The sequence below is a fragment of the Plectrocnemia conspersa genome, unplaced genomic scaffold (assembly GCF_051122295.1).
Source record: "Plectrocnemia conspersa isolate PC_06_02 unplaced genomic scaffold, ASM5112229v1 ptg000001l, whole genome shotgun sequence".
Classification (NCBI taxonomy): Eukaryota; Metazoa; Arthropoda; class Insecta; order Trichoptera; family Polycentropodidae; genus Plectrocnemia; species Plectrocnemia conspersa.
In genome coordinates, this window is record NW_028277165.1 from 8,178,405 (window position 1) to 8,199,841 (window position 21,437).

General features: G+C 34.9%; 2 protein-coding genes across 6 annotated transcripts in view; one reads left to right on the top strand and one right to left on the bottom strand.

Moving 5' to 3' along the window:
- The window catches only part of LOC148238671 (uncharacterized), a 64,326-nt gene extending 52,342 nt beyond the window's left edge, over positions 1–11,984 (top strand). For 2 of the 4 annotated variants that reach the window (XR_015811691.1, XR_015811695.1), the window contains 3 exons: positions 5,872–6,563; positions 8,962–11,109; positions 11,166–11,984. Coding sequence is in view for 2 of the 4 variants with exons in the window: in XM_088200336.1 (XP_088056462.1) it covers positions 5,880–6,563; positions 8,962–9,363 (1,086 nt within the window). In the remaining 2 variants the exon portion in view is untranslated. Of the gene's footprint in view, positions 1–5,871; positions 6,564–8,961 lie in introns of all 4 variants that reach the window. The other 2 variants (XM_088200336.1, XM_088200349.1) reach the window with 1 other exon arrangement.
- Positions 11,985–11,992: 8 nt separating this feature from the next.
- Nmdar1 (glutamate ionotropic receptor NMDA type subunit 1) lies at positions 11,993–21,437 on the bottom strand. Of its 2 annotated transcripts, XM_088200315.1 has the most exons (17): positions 21,303–21,437; positions 20,972–21,095; positions 16,861–16,983; positions 16,528–16,799; positions 16,319–16,471; positions 16,072–16,248; positions 15,751–16,012; positions 15,464–15,686; positions 15,368–15,391; positions 14,981–15,145; positions 14,790–14,914; positions 14,481–14,715; positions 14,269–14,417; positions 14,055–14,212; positions 12,840–13,012; positions 12,511–12,764; positions 11,993–12,445 (listed from the first exon to the last, which is right to left on the bottom strand). In XM_088200315.1, the coding sequence occupies exons 1-17, from the start codon at positions 21,308–21,310 to the stop codon at positions 12,254–12,256; spliced, it is 2,817 nt and encodes a 938-aa protein (XP_088056441.1). In that variant the 5' UTR covers positions 21,311–21,437; the 3' UTR covers positions 11,993–12,253. The 2 variants fall into 2 exon arrangements, with proteins under 2 accessions (XP_088056441.1, XP_088056450.1); XM_088200324.1 differs by lacking the exon at positions 15,368–15,391.

Here is a 21,437-nt window from a genome sequence, read left to right on the forward strand (position 1 = left end):
TGACATTTTTGAGATTCCCTTATTATCGACGCATCTATCGCCGGCGTGGGCGTAACGCTCGCGGAAGCGTCAGACGGCGTCAATCGGAATCGCGAACACGTGTCGGCGCGCGCACGTGTGTGTGTACGTTCGTGAACGAGCAGGAGAGAGTGTTTGCGCGACCTCGCAAGGCCGCCTGACAACACGGACCCCCCCTCCCCCGGCCCGGCGCGCCATTCATATTTTTGCGCTGGCAACATTGTATACAGCGGGGCACGATCTGTCAAATTTTGATTTTTTTTATTACAGGTATTTGTGTGGTGCGCCATAACAATGCTTTTGACGTTCATGTTTAGTTATATTTTATATAATGTAACGAAAAAACGTTTTTTTTTCACAAAATTTAATTTGTTTTTTATTATTATTAAGATTAGATAAAATTTTTGAATATAGAATAACTTACATTTTTATACTTACTTTACTAAGGTGGCACTTTCCCCCCTTATTTTCATTTTTCGCACTGAAAACGTAATTTTAGCAATGGTCAAAAATATATTTTACCATGATTTCTTAGTGATAATGCTTTCCATTTTTTTATAATAAAAATAAATAGTTTAAATAAAAATTACAGGGCTTTTCTTAAGCATTCTTACAAGCTACGGATATTTTGTCGTTTTTGTTTTATGTCTTTCTTTTCAATTAAACTTTTTGCTTCTTTTTACAAAAAACAGTAAAAATACGAATTTCGGATTTTACTGTATACGTACAATTAACAAATACGAGGTGTGATAAAAATTAACAATTTAAGTTTTTATTAAAGAAATATTTTTTTGTATAGAGACTGGCCACTATAAAGTAGTCTTCATTCACGACGATGGACACTAAAAATAAAAAGGCCACCTCGAACATTTTTGTCAGAGAAGGATAAAGGGCAGATCGCCGCAGGAACTAATAAAAGGCCATCTCGAAATTTTTGTTTGAGGAAGACAAAATGCTGTGAGAATTAAAAATAATAAGGTCATTTTGAAAATTTTGTTTTAGGAGGATAAAAGGTGGACAATCCTCAAATAAAGACGTCTGGTCACCTTACTTCATTAAATATAATACACTTAGACAGCGTTTCTTTCAATCCGCAAAACATTAGAATGCAATATTTAGTCTTCAGCTATTTAGTCCATTTAACGATTTTGCCTTTATCTCATTTATGGTTGCAAAACGTTTCTATTTTAATGTTCTCTTTATCTGTGGGAACAGGAAAAAGTAGTATGCCATATATGTAGAAAACGGCGAATGCGACATCATAACAGTGTCGTTTTTGGCTAAAAAATATAAATCAGTAGTGTGCGTTATCGTAATGCAAAAAAAAACAGGAGTTGGTTGTCCATGATTCTGGTTGTTTTCATCTGATTACCTTATATAAATGACATAACATTGCAATATAAACTATACCGTTATAATCGAAGTACTTTATAATTTAATTGAACTTGACGTGCTTTTTTTTGGTTGATCATAAAACAAAATAATTGTTATCAAATATCACAATTTGCCAGCTACGATAATCTTTTGAATTTCTAAAGACTAAGATGCTAAGATTTAAAAAGCATTTGTCATATTTTTTCTTTACTCCTTTCATATAAAATGCAAAATTATTTTTTATTAATATTAATAAACAAAATTCAAGTTTTTATTGTTAGTTCTGTTTCAGGCCCCTCTTAATTTAAGCTCTGTAAACTGTAATTGTTTTACCTGACCATTCCACTGTTGAATTATTTAATTTAATTCATTTTTACGACTAAAATCTTTTAAAAATTCACATCATAAGGAAAATAGTCTAAATTATAATATGTTTGTTTTTTACTTTTTAATATTAGGTATTTACAGCTGAATAATTACAACTTTCACTTATTTGCTGAATGTAGCATGTATTTAAGCAAGCTAAACAAGCATTAAATTCATACACTTCAAACAAAAATGCTTATCGTAATGCTTGTATTGGAAATAATTGTGTACAGAATGAGGAACGTGTACTGTATTTTTGTTGATTTATTATAAGCGTTGGTATTTATATATTTGTAATAGTTTTGTCAAAAACATAAAAGCGAATTACGCACGTCGTGTTTTGAATTTGAACAGCCGTTTTATATTATTTCAAGTCACTGAAAGGTAAATAATCGAATTGAAGTTCGACCTTACTAAAAACAATATCAAAAAAATTGCCTGAATTAGAAGTTGTTAAAAAAAAAATTGTTAAAAAAAACTCTCAATAGTATTATTTTAAAAAGTTGATAGTGGCATTTTTTAGATATTAAATTTAACAAATTAGAAAACAGAACTCTTTAATAAGCACATCAAAATATGTTATACGCGTTTATTGCTAGCTTACATAAAGAAATTTTAGATATATACAGTTTATTCGAATCAGTTGGTATCGACGTCTGGCGAAGGGAAAGGGTTATTCGGAACCAAAAATTTTTAGATTTAGATGATTCACTGAAATTTTTACTTACAATTCAACATATCTTTTTCTCTTCGAAAGTTTTTTTGTAGTGTGGCAAACAACGCCACATTATCCTATTATTTTGCTTTTACTTACCTGTAAAGTTAAACTATATAGCAAAAAATATATTTGTCAAATTAGCAATAACTCTCGTGCGGTTAGCGTCTACGTAATTTAAATAAGACCATAACATATTTAGATAAGACAACATAATATTTTATACTTAGCATAAAAATTGTATCACACGATGTACTTTATAAAATATTCTTTGCATAATCTTTTTTGTATGAGTTAGATTAAATTATCAATCAATCATGGTACAGTCTAAATACACCGACATGCGTGGTGGTTTACTTGTTTTTAAATATTTTTGGTTTAATTTTGTTCATGGTCGCGATCACGGTTTGTTTTTGGTTAAACGTCAAAAAAACAGCGGTCAGTGTTGCCACGCGCGAAAAATACGCGCGTAAACAAACGTAGTTTTTCAATCGTCGTTTTTACATAATGTTTAGTTTTCGCAGCGAACCGAAATTTATTTTCGGCCTTGGGTTGACTCGCGGACGCTTATCAATAATAGAATAACGACTTAAAATTTATGGCACACTTTAACTACCGGCTAAACCGGACAATCTTATTTAGTTTTTATATTTTACCGCTCGTTTATATGAGACTCATTATTATGTTGATTTGTAAATTAATAAAAACAAAATTATGTGCTGTTTTTGCGGAACCTTGAGGTTTCAGATTTAAATTAAGGGTTCTGCGAAAAATGAAAACATTTTTTTCCCCATTTGCTGTTTCGCACGCTTGACAAGATATCTCATTAAAAAAACTGTTTCATTTTAAACATTGCTTTTATTATAAATAAAATATTGTTTTACATCTGAACATATGTTAAATGTATAATCACGGTTTTAATAAATAGTTATTATAGCGCATTCCCGTGGGGGGAATAGGACACAGCACTACACAAAGCGATTGTAAACTTTTATTAGTTTGCACTACTTAATCACAGGAGATTCTATATATGAATTATATTAGAAGTCGTGTATCATGAGTGGCGTTCTTCAAAGCTCAAAACGTATCGTATTATTCGAGGCTATTTCTAGCATACTCCTTCGAAGTTTCGCGTTTGAAGCGTGAAAATGTCTCATTATTACTTTCCGCACCGGCGTATAGTAATTTCGTCTACATTTCTCGGGACAAGCATGTGGGCGATACTCCAGCCCGGACAGGGTAGGTAGAGTAGTAGAGACTGGAAACAAATTCAAAAGACCGCCTACCATAAATTCTTTTATTGTCGCCTCCGCTTCGAATACGAAAGCGCTTATTTATACGTCGTTATACGTTTTATGGCATTTAAACGCCAGATAAATGACCATAGGGAAGCCGAGCACGGATGAAGCTGGATTGGGAACAACCAAGATTTTCCATTCAGCCACCTCAGACTCAATAATCGACACATTGCTCTTTAACGGTGCAATAAAAATGCTGTGAACGTTTTCGGTAGCGCGGGTTAAGTTTTAACAAGCGAGTTCAGTTTAGTTTAGACACTGCTATACTATGCTAGAATTGCTAACGAAGATTTGGCTTATCTTACAAAAGAGTAAAGAGAGTTTTTTAAACTTTGCTAGAAGCCGTTTTTCTGTTCATCAAATGTTTTATTATATTATAATAGTAAGACATATATGTTAGATTACACTTAGACCATAGTTTTTCTATTTCTGTTAAATACTATAGCGAGCGCTTCTATAGTGGTTGTATACAAAAACATACAGGGGTAGTCAGTTATAATGACTCTGTGGCCATAAATAATCATTTTTTGTAAGTAATGTTACTCATTCTACGCGCCTTTGTTGATGGAAGATATGCTTTTTGTATGACAATAAGCATTGTTATAGCTCCACCGCTGTCTATTATTAAACGTATTGTCCATAAATGGTTTTAATATATTGTCTATTAATTCCAGTTGTGTTTATGTGTGCCTGGTGGCTGATAATATGCAGTGTTCACGCGTCGAGCTTTTTCGAATATTCTGGTTAGAGAAGAGAGCTTCTCTAGATATATTTATATGAGAGTATCAAATTTATTAATAGAGCTAATTGCTGTAGAAAATGAAAAGTTACGAGAATCCAAATAATGCATTTTATTAAGCCATTCATAAAAATTCAAAGGAACATAAAAAGTTTGCCGAACATTTCGGGAACTTTCAAAAAGCGTCCAGATTTAGATTGTCATTAACTATGACCGAGCAGTCAGTGATTGGCACCGTTTTTCCAGCAGCAGAAATGGTGGATCGATTTTACGCTGGGCGCGGAAGTCCTCCATAGGTCACCCACTGGTTGGAGCGAGAAGGCACGTGACGACTTTGACATTGAATTCGTAGCGGAATCGAGGGGGTTCAGTCTAGCCTGGGATCACAACCACCCCTCCGAACCACCCCGGAAAGCGCGAGTAAATCGCGTAACCTTCCACCACCACCGCACGGAAGTCAAAGTTAGTCGAGACCCACCCACCCAGAGCTTAAGACTGGCTTACGCCGACCCCTTTCTCATCCACCCTGGCGGCAATATGCGCCATCGTTACATAATACTACCCCCCATTGAAGAAAAACTCATTGCTATAATTTTTTAGATTTTATGCTAGATTGATTGAATTTATTTGAAACATTTAAAGCGGCGAGGACACTAGTTTATCAATGTTATTTTTGCACTCTAAAGTAACTGCCAATCCCTACACAAATAACTAAAATAATTCCATAGACTCGCGTAATAGCCAATCACCTGGTACGCTATAACCAAAACCTGCAAAAACGTATAATTTTATCGTTTTACAATACAGCGAGTTAAACTTTTCCGTCTCTGGTCGTACACGCAAACCGAACTAAATACGTCACTAACCGCTCAAAGGGTTACCGATTAGGAAATATAAAAATAATATTTTTATAGCTCATAAAAATTGAAAGCAATCAAATCGCGTTCCTCTCGAACGTAAATCAATCATTCAAGTATTCGCGCTTTATATACGACATAAGTCGACGTGAGCGGTCGTAAATCTCCACTTGAGATGCACCGCCCATAAAACACCAACTAAAAGATGATAAAGGATTCCGAAGACATACGGAGAGGGTTATCTTGTAAAGTCATCCATTATTTATTAAAGGGATCTTCAAGTCCTTAGAATTCTGATTCATACTAGATTTTTATTGTTTCATGCCACTTGAGAGAATATGTAATCATAGAACAATGAACGTCTTGTATAAACACGTATAAATGACATATTATAACAATATAAGATAATATATACGTATGTATATGTATAATATAGATACTTTAATGTGGGCAGAATATAAAATTGTCCAAGCGTACTATAGCAACTGTTTTTATTTGTTTCAGGAGGACAGATGATTTCCGGCAGCGTGGCGGTGGAAGGCCAAGGCAGGTCTTTGGGTCAGGTACTGGGGCAACCTGCCCCCGTTCCTGAGTTCCTGAGGCCGCTGCCTCGCGCCGCCCCTTACGGCAGATACCAGCACCATTCTAACCATCAACAGCACCATCAGCAACAACATCACCAGCAGCAACAACACCACCAACACCAACAACACCAACAGCACCAACAACACCAGCAGCCTCCGTCGAGGCTCAGAGACGAAGATGACCCTCCGTCTGCAGTGGCCGGCTACCCGCCAGTCCCCGGAGCCTACCAGAGGATTTTACCCTATCCTTTCTCCCCTTATTACCCTCTTTATCCTCAGGCTCCAGCACCGATTCCGCAACAGCCTCCTCCCCCCGCACCCGCGGCTCCGCCCGCCTCACCAAGATCTCCACCGAGAGGCAAAGAAGGCTCCCTCAAGCATAGGTTGTTAAGCAGAGCGACCACTCCTAGCGGGTTCAGTAGAGGAGCTCTCATCCAATTGGGTAGCGGGCAGCTCAGGCGAGTAGAAGATATGAGGACGGAAGACTTCGTCAGTTCGGCGGAGCGTAGCCCCGAATTAAGACTAGCAGACAGTACCGTTGTGAGACTACTGCGTCGTCCAGCAGCTGACCACGTCACGCTTACACTTAGTTATAATGGAAACAGAGCTCAGGTAATAATAATTTTTAGTTTTAATATACATTTTTGATTATTAATATTTTCTCTCATCTCTTCTTTGAATGGTCCAAAGATCTTCATGCCGTTTTGATTCGATTGCATGTCGAAGATGATTCTTGATGAGAAGAATTACGAATGTCTACTCTTGGGGGTTTCCAAAATGTAATTAGTTGTGCGTGAAATTTCTTCGTTTTTGGTATGGAGTTATTGTGCCATTTCTTCCTTGCATAGTTGCATGATGGCGAACCTTGGCATACATCTCCAATAAGAATCAGGGAAGTCACTGGGGGGGGGGGGTCAAGTGGAAACATTCCCCCCCCCATGAATTTGGCCAGAAAAATGCATGTTATTTAATTCAATACTATGAATCTTAATAAAATCGAAGTATTAAAAAGCTAGAAAATGCTAAAATGATGTTTCTAATTCTAAACTAGAAATTCTCATGTTATCCCTCAAAGAAAATCTAATATAAAATAGTCTATATAAAAAATATAATTTATTTAAAAATATCTATATAAAAATATAATTTTACTGATAAGCGCTAGAGAAATTATACGCTGTTCCAAAATTTCTATTTGACAGTTGCGAAACGTTCATTTGCAACTTGACCCAATGAAAATTCTATAAATAATTATGGTTCAAGTCCAAAATACAAACTAAACCAACTTATCTCTTAGAGGAAAATATGCGGAAGAAGAAGTATAGAAAGACGGTGCATTTCGCATATTGCTTTACAGTTAGTCTGTACTTCGATATCACACTATGTTTTAAAAATATGAGAGCTATCCTTACGGACGTTTGCTATGAGAATATTAGTCAAAATATATTCAAACCGAGTTTTGGTCAATAGGAGGGCGCAAAAACAATTATCACTTCTCAGAAGTCAAAAATTCACGTCAAAAGCAATAAAACCGTGTAAGCGCCGTTGCAGTGGGAATGCCCGGTAACAAGTGTTCCCACTGCGACGGTGCCGACACTATTTTATTGCTTTCATTCGATTCTCACTTATTGTTAGTTGTAATATTATATTAAAAAACGACCACTGACTGACCAACTTTTGTCCTTCCCTGAAAAAAGCTGAAGTGACTACCCTGGTAAAAATTATTCCTAAAATGCTTAGATCACCATCTGCTTTAAAATCATTGTAGAGCTTCTTAATAAATACGTTGTTATTACCTGTTATCGTAGGACAAAACCCAAGAGATTTTGCCCACAATTCTGGTCGGATTGCCTTACGAAAACGGCGTAAACCTCAAATTTTCCAAATGAAGAAAGCAATTAGCGTGACAAAATGCGTTGTCAGTACTTAGATGTCAAACACAAATTACACTGACAATTGACATGTTTATCGCAGGCAGTAGTACCAACTTCTTTTATCTTCTCTCTTTGAGAAACAGTCTATTGACTCTTGCGCGAAAGCCAAATATTTTGATACCTATTTGAATTCTTTATTCCGTCTTTCTACATATAATAAATTTACTAATCTCGCGTCTGTATGGTCGTGGACGCCAACGGTATAAAAACGAGCGGGAAGTTCCTGCTCGGGTTGGTCCAAGCATCTTGGCCATAACAAAAAAAGTGCTGGGCATGTCGCAAATCAGAACACATTGAAAAAGAAAAACGTTGAGCTCAACTGAATAGGAAAAATTATCCTTATTATAAGAATGATTACACCTTTTTGTAAAATATTTTTTTTCACCTAGAAACTGTTGCAGGGATAGAAATAGATTATAGTCGTTTAGCACAATGTCTGAGGAATACGGTGGATGAGAAGGGGTTCCCAAGAAAATCCATTGGTTTTTTCTATTGTCTTCTTAGATACATGAGGCCGAACGCTGTCTTAGTGTAAGATTACCCTTGATGGTGTTTTTGATCGTTTGAGTCGCTTTTAAACGAATTAGCTAAGCACACTATGTGTCTGTCGTAATTGTCTGCCTATAATAGAACTTTGCATAAATGCATAACATTATCTTATTGGGGTATTCTAGTTTTCAGGGTTAGAATTAAGGGTTGATTGGCGTCCAAACACTGTCTTTTAAAATATGTAAAGAATCAGCTTCTCTTCATCAGTGATAATTCGACTCAAAAATAAATCTTTCTGTTCTAGAATCATTAATTATTGGCATATTGCGTGGTTTTCTTCAGACAATTAATGGGATACCCATAAAAAATTTCCCATTATTCAATAGCATCATTAGTGCGACTACTGTTAACAAACATCAAAAGAAAATTGAAATTATCGTTAATTTATAAAAAGTTATACATTTTTGCAAATGTAAGAAAAAAAGTGCAAATACTTATAGGACAACCTGATACCAGAATTGGTTTATATAAGTGTCTATTAAAAACTTTCAGTTATATAAATATTAATTATTATTTTTGTATAATTTCAGGTGGATATGGAGTCTCCGGTGGAGCATCCGTTCTTCGTGTACGGTCACGGCTGGGCGTCATGCTCTCCAGAACGCACCATGCAATGCTACGGATTGCAAGTGAACAGATTGCAGGTCGGCGACGTGTGCGTGTCGCTGATAAGGCGAGAGACTCCTCTACCCTCGCCGACGGCGCCTCATCTAGCGCCTCCGCCTCCGCACACCTACGTCCACCACCAGCCGACGTCGGCCACCGTAGTCACCACGGCCACCACGACCGCCATGACAGTCAGGCCGGCTGACGCGCCCCAAAGCTACCCAGAGAACCTGAGTCTCAGAGAAGACTCGCGAAAAAGGCGGTGGTCAGCCCCCGAGGTGTGCGACGAAGAGAGCCCTCAAAGGCCGAGGACGATGCGTCATTAGTTATTTGTGTTTTATATTAATATAATAATTGAAAGTGTCGAAGTGTTTTGCACCATGTGAAGAATATATATTACATAGTATTTTCAGCTTGATATAAAATATGTAATGCACATATTTTTTGCAACATACATATTATTATAAATTAAGCGATATATTTATATAAAAACACTTCTAAAGAGTTCTGTGATGATGTTATGAATAAGTGAAAGTGAACGTTTATATATTATTATATAAAAGATTGTTTCTGAGGGTTTATTACTGTATTTGTCCTAGTGCGACGTTCTCGTCGCTCTTCAAGAGATTTTTTATTTAAGCAATTTTTTTATGTATTCACATATACATACGATAATATGGGATAGCGTATAGGAGATGGGTATTAAAAATGGTTTTTATTTTACGGTTTCAACAATGTGGTGAACTTCAAAGTAGCTCAGATTACTTTATCTCCCGTATTAAATTGGTGTTATTGAGTGTTTTATAGTGTTACACAACAAAACTGATGAGTTTAATGCCATTTTGCAAACTGTTATGTAATGTTTCATTTATATACACATATTTTATGAAAGTTTGTCAATCAACACTATATTTTTCTCAAAAATGGAATGTGTACATTTTAAAACATTACATATACGAAATTAAATAATATTCTTATTAATTGTATGTTGTGTTTTCATTAGAAAAAAACAGCTATTGATGTTGAAATGATTGATCAGTAACTTGACAAGTTTGTGTTCATTCTTTAGATATTATTTTAAGTGTTGACAGATTGTTGTTTAACATTATTTTTGATACCGTATCCCTAAATTCGTACATCTTACGCTTAACGAAGTTTAAGTTTTAAACTACATGGTTGTTGATAACTCTCTCATAAGCCTGATCTCCTCTAAGCCAATGACTATTAAGTTAAACGTTGCATATTAATTTTCTTTTTTTTTGGTTTGACAATGTTCAATTTTGTTGTTGTACATAGACAATTCTGAAATTAATGATAAGTGCCAAAGTTATTGTTGTAACTGAAAGAATATATTATTAAAAAATGGGTAATAAGCTTTAAATGATATAAACCAGCCATTGTCAAAACGTAACACGGGACTGCCGAGTACAAAAGTTTATAACGAAGAGAGGGGAATGTATTTCAATTTGGCTAAATGAAAGATTGGATGTAAATCTTGACATGACGGACCTGCAAAGACTCTTTCGGATAAGGATATTTTGTACGACCGACTTATCCTCGATTGATTAATAAATATAAAAAAGATCTCATATATATATTTTTTTGTATTTGTAGCGCTATTTGTTTATTCGTGACTTGCCTACCTCACCGATTGTATAGATACTTTAGATCTCAAAACTTTTCAATCATGCTAAGACGCAGCAGCGGTATTGTAATTTATGAATTGTGTAAAATAAAAGTGTCAGAGAGGGGTGAGTTTTTTTTTTATTTTGTTCTATCGAGCGACGCCGTGGCATATTGTCACCGTGACATATAGTTTGTATTATTATGGTTTTGTATAAAAAGATAAATAAATTATGTATATGTGATTATATCTTTAGATTTCGTCTCGAGTGGCGGAATTTACGAGAGCGTTGTAGCTATTTAGTTATTATTTCGTAATTAATTTATTGTTTCGACCATATCGACACACAGTCGTCGAACCATTTGTGTAAATTAATAAACAAATAGAACCGTACGAGCCGAATCCACAGGCGCTAATCACACGTGCAATAGTTGTTAGTGTAATATTTATATATATATATGTGTATATGATTGCAATAGGTTTCTCATATCAATTCATAAACACATATATATCTGCTAAAAATGTTTTATGTTCGATGGTGAACGACGTGAACTCGTTCAATTCGCATTTCGTATACGTTGAAAACTAAATTCATTGTTACATTGTTCGACAAGTTTTTAATTAAGTAATGATGCATTTATCGTATTAGATATAGCACAAAGCCAACATTAGGGTCTGATCGAGTGGTTTGATGTTTTCTATGTATGTATATATATTTTTTTTTTCTAATTCAATGACATTTTTGTAATGATTTGGCTGTGATTTAAGTCGTATTGATCTTTTTGGCATAGAAATTTGAGAAAATTGTTTTATTTTGTTTTAATATAATGCGGTGCCAATGTAAAAGAAGCATTCTATATATTATTTTGATGGATTCACAGTATTATTGAATAACAAGTCAGACAGTTGTATAATATCAATCTGAACATATTGATTGTTTGTATTTTCTTCCATTATTTGATCGAGTGTCTTTATATAGTCAATTCTTCCTTTAAATATAATGAGATGTATTTATAATTCAACATTTCCGTCTTCTGGTTTAGATTGAAATTTATTTTTAACAAGCCTCTATCAAAACAGGGCAAATTAAAAGTGCCTTGAGTCAAATGTTATAAAAAGAAAATATTTTAAATCTATCCTTTATAAATATTATATAAATTATGTCCTGTAAAAGAAATATGGAGAGTTATAAGTGATCATATATGTGCATATTTATATTTTTAAGTGTGTGTGAATGTGTAAAAAAATGGAGTGCCATTCATATATATAAAATGTTGTAATGAAAAGAGAAGATAATAAAAAATGTAAATATTGCGAAGATAATAACAGTGTTTCAATTAAAACGATAATATTTATTTTTAAAACATTCATAAATTTAATCTTAAGTCTACATATATTCATTGTATCATAAATCAATGTAAATACTTTGATAATTTTAAATTATCAACAACGACCATCGTGGACATATACATCTAATTTGACAACATATCGTGTTACAACGTGAATCTTCAACATTTATTATCGTAGTTGAATCATAAGGACAGACTAAACGTTGAACGCTAATCTTTGGCAGCAGTTTTATTATAAAATATTTAAACGATAAGGTGTGAAACGTCTGCAGTGTAAGCTGGTGGTCTTCGAAGTGGCACTGCAGGCGGCCGGCGAGCTCTAGCGCCCTCTAAAGCTAAAGAACCGCTGACTGTGCGCGGTTCTCCTAAGCCATTTGCAGCTCGTCTCGCCAATGTCCCTCCGCCGGCCAAAGAAGCCCGGAGAGTCTTGCGCTTCTAACACAAATCATAATTTACATTCAATTCAAATCATATCTTAGATCTTGAGTCTTATATCTTACTTCTACTTGTCCTCTCCATTTATCTGCAGCATGCCTAGCCAACTCTAATCTCTTCTGCTTTTTAATCTGATGTTTTTTGTAAGCCATTTCGATAACAATCAACAAAACGCCGCCAACTATACCGGCAGCCACTAATATGAACACGCCGGCCATGTTTTTTAAACCCAGAGTGTTCGGAGTCTTTTCAAATTGTTCGCACTGTTGTATGTTCCCTTGTAATATCCACAGATTGTCTAATGATTCCATAAAACCGCCTGAAATCAATTTTTGCGTATCAGTCTTCATTCTATTTATAAATATTTACATTGATGATTAATGAAATGGCTTACTTTCATGAAAGTCTAATATTGCCAAAGTGACAGCGTCTGCCCAAGGAGAACCTCTTTGCAAACCTACTCCATAACCAGATCGTCCGAAAAGTTCACCGGCAGTTACAAGTTCGCAATCTTGAGCGGCTTCAAACTCTAAGCGCGAAGAATCCCATATGAAAGCCATCAATTTACTGAAAAAAACATACATATCTAATGCAGAAAAGATTAAAGTAATAAGACTAATCACTGGACTTTTGAAAATAAGTGTGACTGGCTACATTTATTTTGTTTGTTACTTTGGGGGTGTGACTTATTCAGCCAGTTCAACACTGAAAGAGTTGAGTGGCAAATATGAAGAAGCGAGCAAGTTAATCCAAAAAGTGGTAAGTTTGTAAAAATGGTATGTCACTGGTTCCTCATATTATGTGTGTAACATTAGTTGTCTTTGAGTTTGAATCAGCAAGTTTGTGAGTGGTTATGTGACAAAGTGTCAAGTCAATAATACTTTCCATTTGACGAAGGTTGGATGAATGTGATAGAGGCCAATTAAAGCAAAATAGCATTATTGTTTAGTTCCGCCTTCTGTACAAGTTTTCAAGGAGGAAATATTGCTGCGGGAGCTAAAAAGGTCATCACGATATTTTATTGAAGAGGAGAAATTGCTAAAAAATGCCATTTTGGAAATTTTGTTCAAAGAGGACTAAAATTTTGAGGAGGACGTCTGATTACCTTATTTTATTGTTCTACCTTTCTACAATGACGCCATTTCAGGGGGGGGGGGGATATTGGCTAGACAGTAGTCGTTTTTTTAATATTATTTTCATTAAGATTCATAGTATTTCATTAAATGACATGCATTTTTCCGGCCAAATTCAAGGTTAGAATCCATGTCAAAAACAATAAAATCGTGCCGTCGCCGTTGCAGTGAAGAGAGAATTTTTATAACCATATTACAACTTACAATAAGTAAGAATCGAATGAAGCATATCTAAACCGAAATTTGGTTTGAATACACTGACCAATACTCTCATATCAGAAGTCTGTGGTAATATCAATAAGGATAACTATCATATTTTTAAAACATAGTATATTATCGAAGTGCAGACAAACTATGGAGCGATATGTGAGATTCTTCTGCTTAAACATCATTCTATTATATATGTAACCAAAATTCATGGAATTCATCGACCACTCGACACTTTTATCAATTATTCCTCGTACATAAAATCTCACCCAATTTTAACGTCTCTGATTGCATCTTCAGCTGTTGCATAGTTATTTGCTTCCATCGTCCTGTACATATTAGACAATTCGACTTGCCGTCTAAAATACATGTCGACGGCCGATCCTCTTACAGTTGCACATGTTAGATTTTCCATTGTGTTACGTAGCTAAAAATAATTAATATTAATTATATATACTTAAAAAGCTATAATTAATTACATACTCTAGCATCGTTGATCCCTGTAAGTTTAGTCTTGGGTCGCTCTAACACGAGGAAAGCCGCCAAGTTGGCAGTGTACGAGGCTACAATTATCATGGCAAAACCGGCCCAAACCATTCCGAGCACTCTAGCAGAGAAACTTCTTGGAGTGCCTATGAACAGATATTATTGCTATAATTCAAAATTTAATATGTAATATTTAAGATAATAATTACCTTCTCCAATTCCACTGTTGAGAAGTACACCCCAAGCAAACCAAATAGCGCTTGATAAATTGAGAGCGTCTTCTTCAGTCCCATCGGTGTTGGCGACTTTAAATCTACCAAAAGGCGAAAATCTGTCTAGTAGGTATAGTACCAAAGCGACAACGTGCACAGATACCATAACCAAGATCCATAGCGTGTTTGAAAATGGTTGTAAGAAAGATACCAAAGTTGAAGATCTCGACGGCTATGTAAAAATAAATTTAATAAAATGTAAATCGTATTATGTATTAGTATATATATATATATATATTTAAATACCTTCTTCTCTAATATAGTAATGCCTTGATATTTGAACGGCTTACTAAATTCTATAAACTCAGCTCTTTCGGGGTTTATAGTAAGAGGAGCTACAATCATATCGGCTCTTTCATTAACCAGCTCACCTGTTTGCAATGGAAAATAATTTCACTGAACATTCTAGAATTTTTTATTGTTTGTAATTTATATACCAATTAAACCGGTCCATTCCTTTTTGGCTCCGGTAGCAGAAGCATTTTTCATTATATAGTTTCCAAATTGCCCGTCCGGAGATAGCGCTACATGATATGTGAAGTTTATTGTTCTAGCCAATTCTTTTAAAAGATCCATGCAGTATCCCTTGCAGCAGTAAATATCTGAAATAATTAGCAACAGGTTAAATACATAATGAAATGAGCGGCGACTGCGAAGTCAATAGTGCAGGGCAGACGTTCCCGGCCTAAACATAGTTTTAGATCCCTTTCCCGACCGAAAATAAAATTTAGTCGAAGTTCTCCAATAATCAATTTTGGCGTCACTGCACTGCAATACTGTAAAGAGGAAGAAATAGAATAGATGGACGATTTAAAATGATTGACCTGGTCTTCTAATGCAGCCGCTGCCTGCGTTGCGAGGGATAGAGTAAGTTTAATGAGTTTAATTCTACATCTAGTGATCTATATTCTTAACAATACCTGCTTCATCATTACTAGCGTTGAAGTGAGGGCAAAGTATTTCAGCTGGAGTGCAATGTTCTCCTTCGTCTGGATTGATTCTTCTAGCGTAGACGAAAGGTTTTTCTTCTATAGTTAAGACTTTGAGATGAGTAGGTATCATAAATCCTTCCGGTTTAGATTTGCTTCGACCCATCCATAAAATCTGGTTTTCATCTAGTTTCAAGCGCATTTTTTTCTGCTCCTATATCATTAATTCAAAATAAATTAAAATGTAAAGTATAAAAATAAACAATAAGGGAACGAACCGTTGAATAGAAGTACTTTCCAACAGCTGGTTGATGATCTGGTGTTCGGACGTTAACCACTTCATATTCGGCAAACTTCCTATCTCCATTATCGTCAAAAGCAACTTTTCCAGTAGAGCCGTTTAAAATTTCTTGCCTTTTAATATACTCGAATAAAGTCTTTCCAGTCTCCCAAATAGAACCAGAATTATCACAATCTTGAGGTGCTTCATGAATCTCTTGCGTTTGATTCATCTCTCTAATAGCAGAAGCTAAGACATGACTAAAAAAGTATGTTAGTAAATAAAATTATCACCAAAAGGATCACTTAAGTTATCTCACATGCTATCTTGAATGTGAGCCTTTTCACTAGTGGCATTCACTAATCTTAGACCAAGAAGACCAACAGGAACATTATTTGCAGCAAGAGCTTGCTCCGTCACCAACCATACGTAACCTGCTTCGGTCATATTCAGAGAAGCAGCATCTCTGAATATGACTTCAGCGTCAACTTTACTACTGTAATTTTAAAGCAATATAATTTCTCAATCAATCTTAAGAATACTACATTATGATATACAATACATACCTAGCATACATAAGATACACTCTCGATTGAGTGCCTTTAAGATCTTGGAGTTGCTCCGTAAAACTTTCCAAGCCAGGTTCGAATTCCATGACAGATTCAACAATAACTTTGATTTCAATGTCATCTTCTAAGCTTTGAGAAGTAGTTTGAAATCTGAAATATAAGAAATATTGCATATTGTGCTGTTAAAACTATCAAATGAAACGCACCTTCCCAAAATTGCTCTACCATCTGTATCAGAACTATGAATGAAAATTACTTTCATGTAATTTAAGTGTCTCAATAGATCCACCCAAACGTCAGCTTGATGTGAATAAGGCGGTACTGTTCTTAAAAATGATACATGGATGTTTTTATCTGAGAAGGCCGAGTCTCTAGAAGATATTCCTATGACTGGGATGTGATAGAAGCCGCTAGTGTAGGAGACGGCTGCTGGAGACAATTCACCAGTCAGTGGATGAGATACGACGACGGAATAAACCTGATAGTATAACATAAAATTATTGTAGGCAAAGACTTTTTATTTAACTTAAGATATTTACCCTTCTAGCTATAAGATCTTTGCAGACGTTCAACGCTGTCCTGATGGGATTTGGATCCATTAGAATAGCATAGTCATAGTATGTGACACCTCTTTGTACGTATGCATGCTCAAAGTTCAGTTTCTGTAATAAAAATGTTGATTCTGTGATTTAAGATGATTCATACATGTTGAATGTATGGATTTATACAGTAATATTTTGGAAGCCTAAAGCGAAAATTTTAGTGACATTCTTTATTAGTGTATTGTCTCGCAAAAAAATTATTAGTGAGTGTTCGAAAGGAGCGCTGGCAAGACTTCATTCCAGTCTTTTTAGCAGGACCGGGCAGAGAGGTAGTACGGGTAATCACCTGGGGTGTTAGCCCCGAAGGGGGCGCTAACTCCAAGTGGGGGCCAGGCCCAAAATGGGGGTTTACTCATCCTCGGCTAGTTTTAAGCAAAATTAAACATTGAATTAGAAAAGAAATTGAAAACACAAGCAATATTCAAAGTAAAGCACCGTTACATTGTTTCTGATACCGAGTAAGTGCATGATATCTGACCCTGTTCAAAGCAGTAATGAAATTTTGTATAGGAAAAGGATAATGATATGTAATTTCTTGGAATCGTTTGGTTGAAAAATCATCCCAAGGCGTGCAAAGTGTTCGTTCTTCTTACAGATAAAGGTACTACTGATATAACAGGAATAATTTGAATGATTAAATTAAAACGTTAAGTTCATTGATTTATGAAGATATAAGCATTCTGATTGTGTCTCTAAAATTTACAGAGTCCAACTGGCCTTTGATTTCCTTGACCCATCTATGATGAGTCAAGGAATTAAGGGATAATTTGGTCATTGGTCTCCTCTCACTTCCTTGACAAAAAAACTTTACACCTTAAAATCCAACGGATTTGAATTCAGCCTACCTACCCCGAATTGACACAAATGACAACACAAATGTCCAAAGAAAAGAAGCGCTTTTACTTCAATCGTTAGCTTTGGTGCAGCCATGCAGTCAACTCGGATCTTCCAGAATTCAACTTGATTTTCCAAATGATTTGACTACTAAGAATGACATAACAATGGCTTAAAGTGTAAAATTGTTAACTGCATATTTGACAACTTTACAGGAGAGACAAAAAACTAAATAGACAACTTGAAACTACGAAAATAAAGCAATATCTCAAGTTTGTAGTGTTTAATTGGAGATCATTATTTTGAGCATGTGTATTTCGATTAATGGTACAAGACAACATTGTTAAGTAATTTTAACCCAAAGGTGGGGTTAGCAAATTTACACTTCAAGTCATCGATATAACTTCATTTCGAAGTTCCACTTTGATTAACACTTCTCGGTCACAGTACTTTTTTCAAAAATTACTCAAAAACTTCTTGCACGGACCCACCCCTTTTTTATGCAATGGTATACAAATATGCAGCCGTTGTAAAACATTTAAAATTATTCGAACAAGTTTAATTTTCAACAAAAAAATTTGAGATGAGACTTCACAAAATACAAATTTTCCAAGTTAACTCAGACATGACCGAGAAAGGATTAAGCGGAGCGAACGCTGAATCTACATAGATGACAATTACAAGTACAGATAAAAAAGCCGCTTCTACTTCGATCGCTTAATCTGGTGCGACCTTGAAACTGTATTAAAATATCCACTTATTACACAGGTGTAAATTAATTACTTAAACAATGAAGATATCTAATGGCAGTGAATATGTAATTTTATTGATATATGTATAAAATAATTGCCAATCTTGAAACCGGTTGTAGCTGGTTGTACTTTGTTCAGATGTATATAAAAGCTGCTGCCAAATCCTTTCTCGTGCCAATGTCCACATATATGCGTTAACATTAAGGTGATGCGCAGCGCAAGTCGAGATCGGAAATCCGCTGACTTGGGGTCGGTCGACGAAAGGATTAATCCCCACGCTGACTGACCGATTATAGGATTTCGTCTTTAGTGACTTCAAAATTGAATATAGCTTACAGTATGTAAGCTGTCGATCTGTTTCCATAAGACTGCCCCTATTCATCGTTTTTATTCCCCTCTTCGACACTCATGATGCACACGTAGATGAATGGTCGATTTGTTTCGAAAAGATTTTCAGCGACTTAAGCGTCGGTGGCTATAAATCGTTAGTCTCTACAAAGCTTTGTAATTATATATAATTAAAAATAAACGCGCGTATTAAACCAGCTACTACATCAAAGTAAAGTCTTAACATAAATATTTTATATAATTAACTGTAGTTAATATTTTATAAAAATAACTATAGTTACTTTTTTATAAGAATATTTTTCATATAGTTAATTGAACTTAAAGCCGGTACGCTTGTTACTATATTTTGAACCAACGAAAGTTCTAAAACTATAATTAGTTTTAGAACTTTCATAAGCTCAAGTTGGGTTAGGTTAATTTGTGTAGGTTAGGTTTGGGTTTGAACAGCAAATGGACGTTTCGCAACTGTCAGATTGGGTTTCATATACATTTTAGAGCAGTATATATTTTCACTAGCGCTAATTAATTAAATTATATTTTCTTTACTAGAAATATATGCATTCCTATTGGTGAAAATATATTTGGATTTCACTAGTGAAAATATAACTATACTGAAAAATACACATTCACTGTAATATTTATATAATACATCACATGTAAATGTATATATCACTACATATGGAAAAGTTGAAATCATATAATTTTATTAGCACCTACAATATATATCTACCGGTGAAAATATATTCCAATATGATTTCACTGAAATAACATATTACATTTTTTTAGTCTTTTTTTGAGGGATAACCTAACAAAATATGCCTTAGAATCAGGGACGCCATTTCAGCTTCTATCATAGAGAGGGGGGGGGGGGGCAACATTTTGTAGTCAGTGGTCATTTTCTTAATATTTCGATTTAATAAAATGAATAGTATTTTTTCATAAGACATATTTTTTTCTGACTAAATTATAGGCGAGGGGGAGGGTTATAAGACGTCTCTGTATTCAAATCTGGTCTTATACTAATAAAAGAGTCGCGCTCCGTCTTTGAGATCATGATAAACTTGTGTCTTTTTGTAACTAATAAGAAACGATTTTTTCCTCGCATACGCAAACAAACAATTGTGTATATGAGCGGAAAAATATACATAATACTGTATCCATCAACAGTTACAAAAGCACTTGCAGTGCGGAGTACCAAAGTCTGTATTACACATTCCATAAAATAATAAACACAGATGTTCATTAATATGTCCTTACACGTTCACTAAAACCGTTGGACTTTATTGTAACATTAAACAAGGGTCTGCAGGGTCTTTGCTGAGCATGTACTGTACCTTAGGTGGCTTTCATAAAATATGCCACATATTTAGGGAAGTGGGGAGTGGGGGTCAATGGGAATGCGAAAGTCTATGATAAATAAGTCTGGCACAATGCGACATTTTGTATTCTAGAAAGAGAGACGAGGGGGAGGGGAATTTGCGAAAAAATTCACATAATATATGGAAGCCGGCTTACAGAGGATTGTCACATTACCAAATATGCCGATAAGATCTATTATATAATAGTAAAGAGTCTGCTAAGATCTGTAAGATAATAGCAATTAGTCTGGTTCCACCTCGAATCATCGTTATAGGGCAGATGATTGATGATTGAAAGAAATATTGCTGTACTGAATCATTTCTTTCATACACATCAACCATAATTTGACGCTTAACTATCATTTGGAACAGCAAAAGTTCAGTGATGTTACGCAGAAATAACCAAAATAATTCTTAGAAGGCATTCTCACACAACTAAAATAAGAATAAGCAAAGAAACAATGTGAAGATAAGCACAGGAGAGGAATTTTGTACAATGGTGTTGAAAGATGTAAATAAGTACTTAAAAAATATTAAAGTTAGAAAACATAAATATGTTTACCTAAATATAAATATTAGGTAATATTCACGAGGACTGTAATGAAATCATTAAATTTGTCCGCAAAAGGACTGCTTTTTTAAAATTATTTTAAATGCTTATCAATTCACTACCGACTTTGTATTTATTATATTGACTAATAGATAAACTTAGATTATTAAATTATGATTTTAAACTAATATGTACGATATACTTACAGCTATTGTTTCTTTAAAATAAAACTGAGATTCGTTGTTGGATAATACTCCGCCGATATTGTAGTAGTTGGGGTTGGCATCGCAAAGGGTTATAGTTAACAATAAAAATGTCCATGTTTGTTTTCTGCAATAAAAAAGTATAGATACAATCACCATAAAAATATATGTATCATAATAACGACGCGTAATGAAAAATTCACTATTAGAAATTAGTGGGCGGGTCTCTCCCTAAATATCAAGTATCAACACCCAATGGAAAATTCATGGGAAAATATCGTATTATATTACACGTTGGATAGTTATGGTCAACAAGTGGTAGAAAATGGAATACCTGGACATTTTTTGATAGATAACGGAAGGTCCTGTGTGGAAAACCTCGCTACGTGGCGGAGGTTTTCTCGTTTGAGCTTTTCATATGGGAGGGGATCCTCCCGTGTCCCTCCCTTGTCGAATATCGATCCGGCGG

Excerpts from the sequence above, each read along its gene's own strand:
- Nmdar1 (XM_088200315.1), bottom strand. Across the intron at positions 16,984-20,971 it reads ATTTTAAAGAAACAATAGCT|AAACTGAACTTTGAGCATGC; the intron begins GTAAGTATATCG and ends TTTTTATTACAG. Across the intron at positions 16,249-16,318 it reads GTGTATCTTATGTATGCTAG|TAGTAAAGTTGACGCTGAAG; the intron begins GTATGTATTGTA and ends TTAAAATTACAG.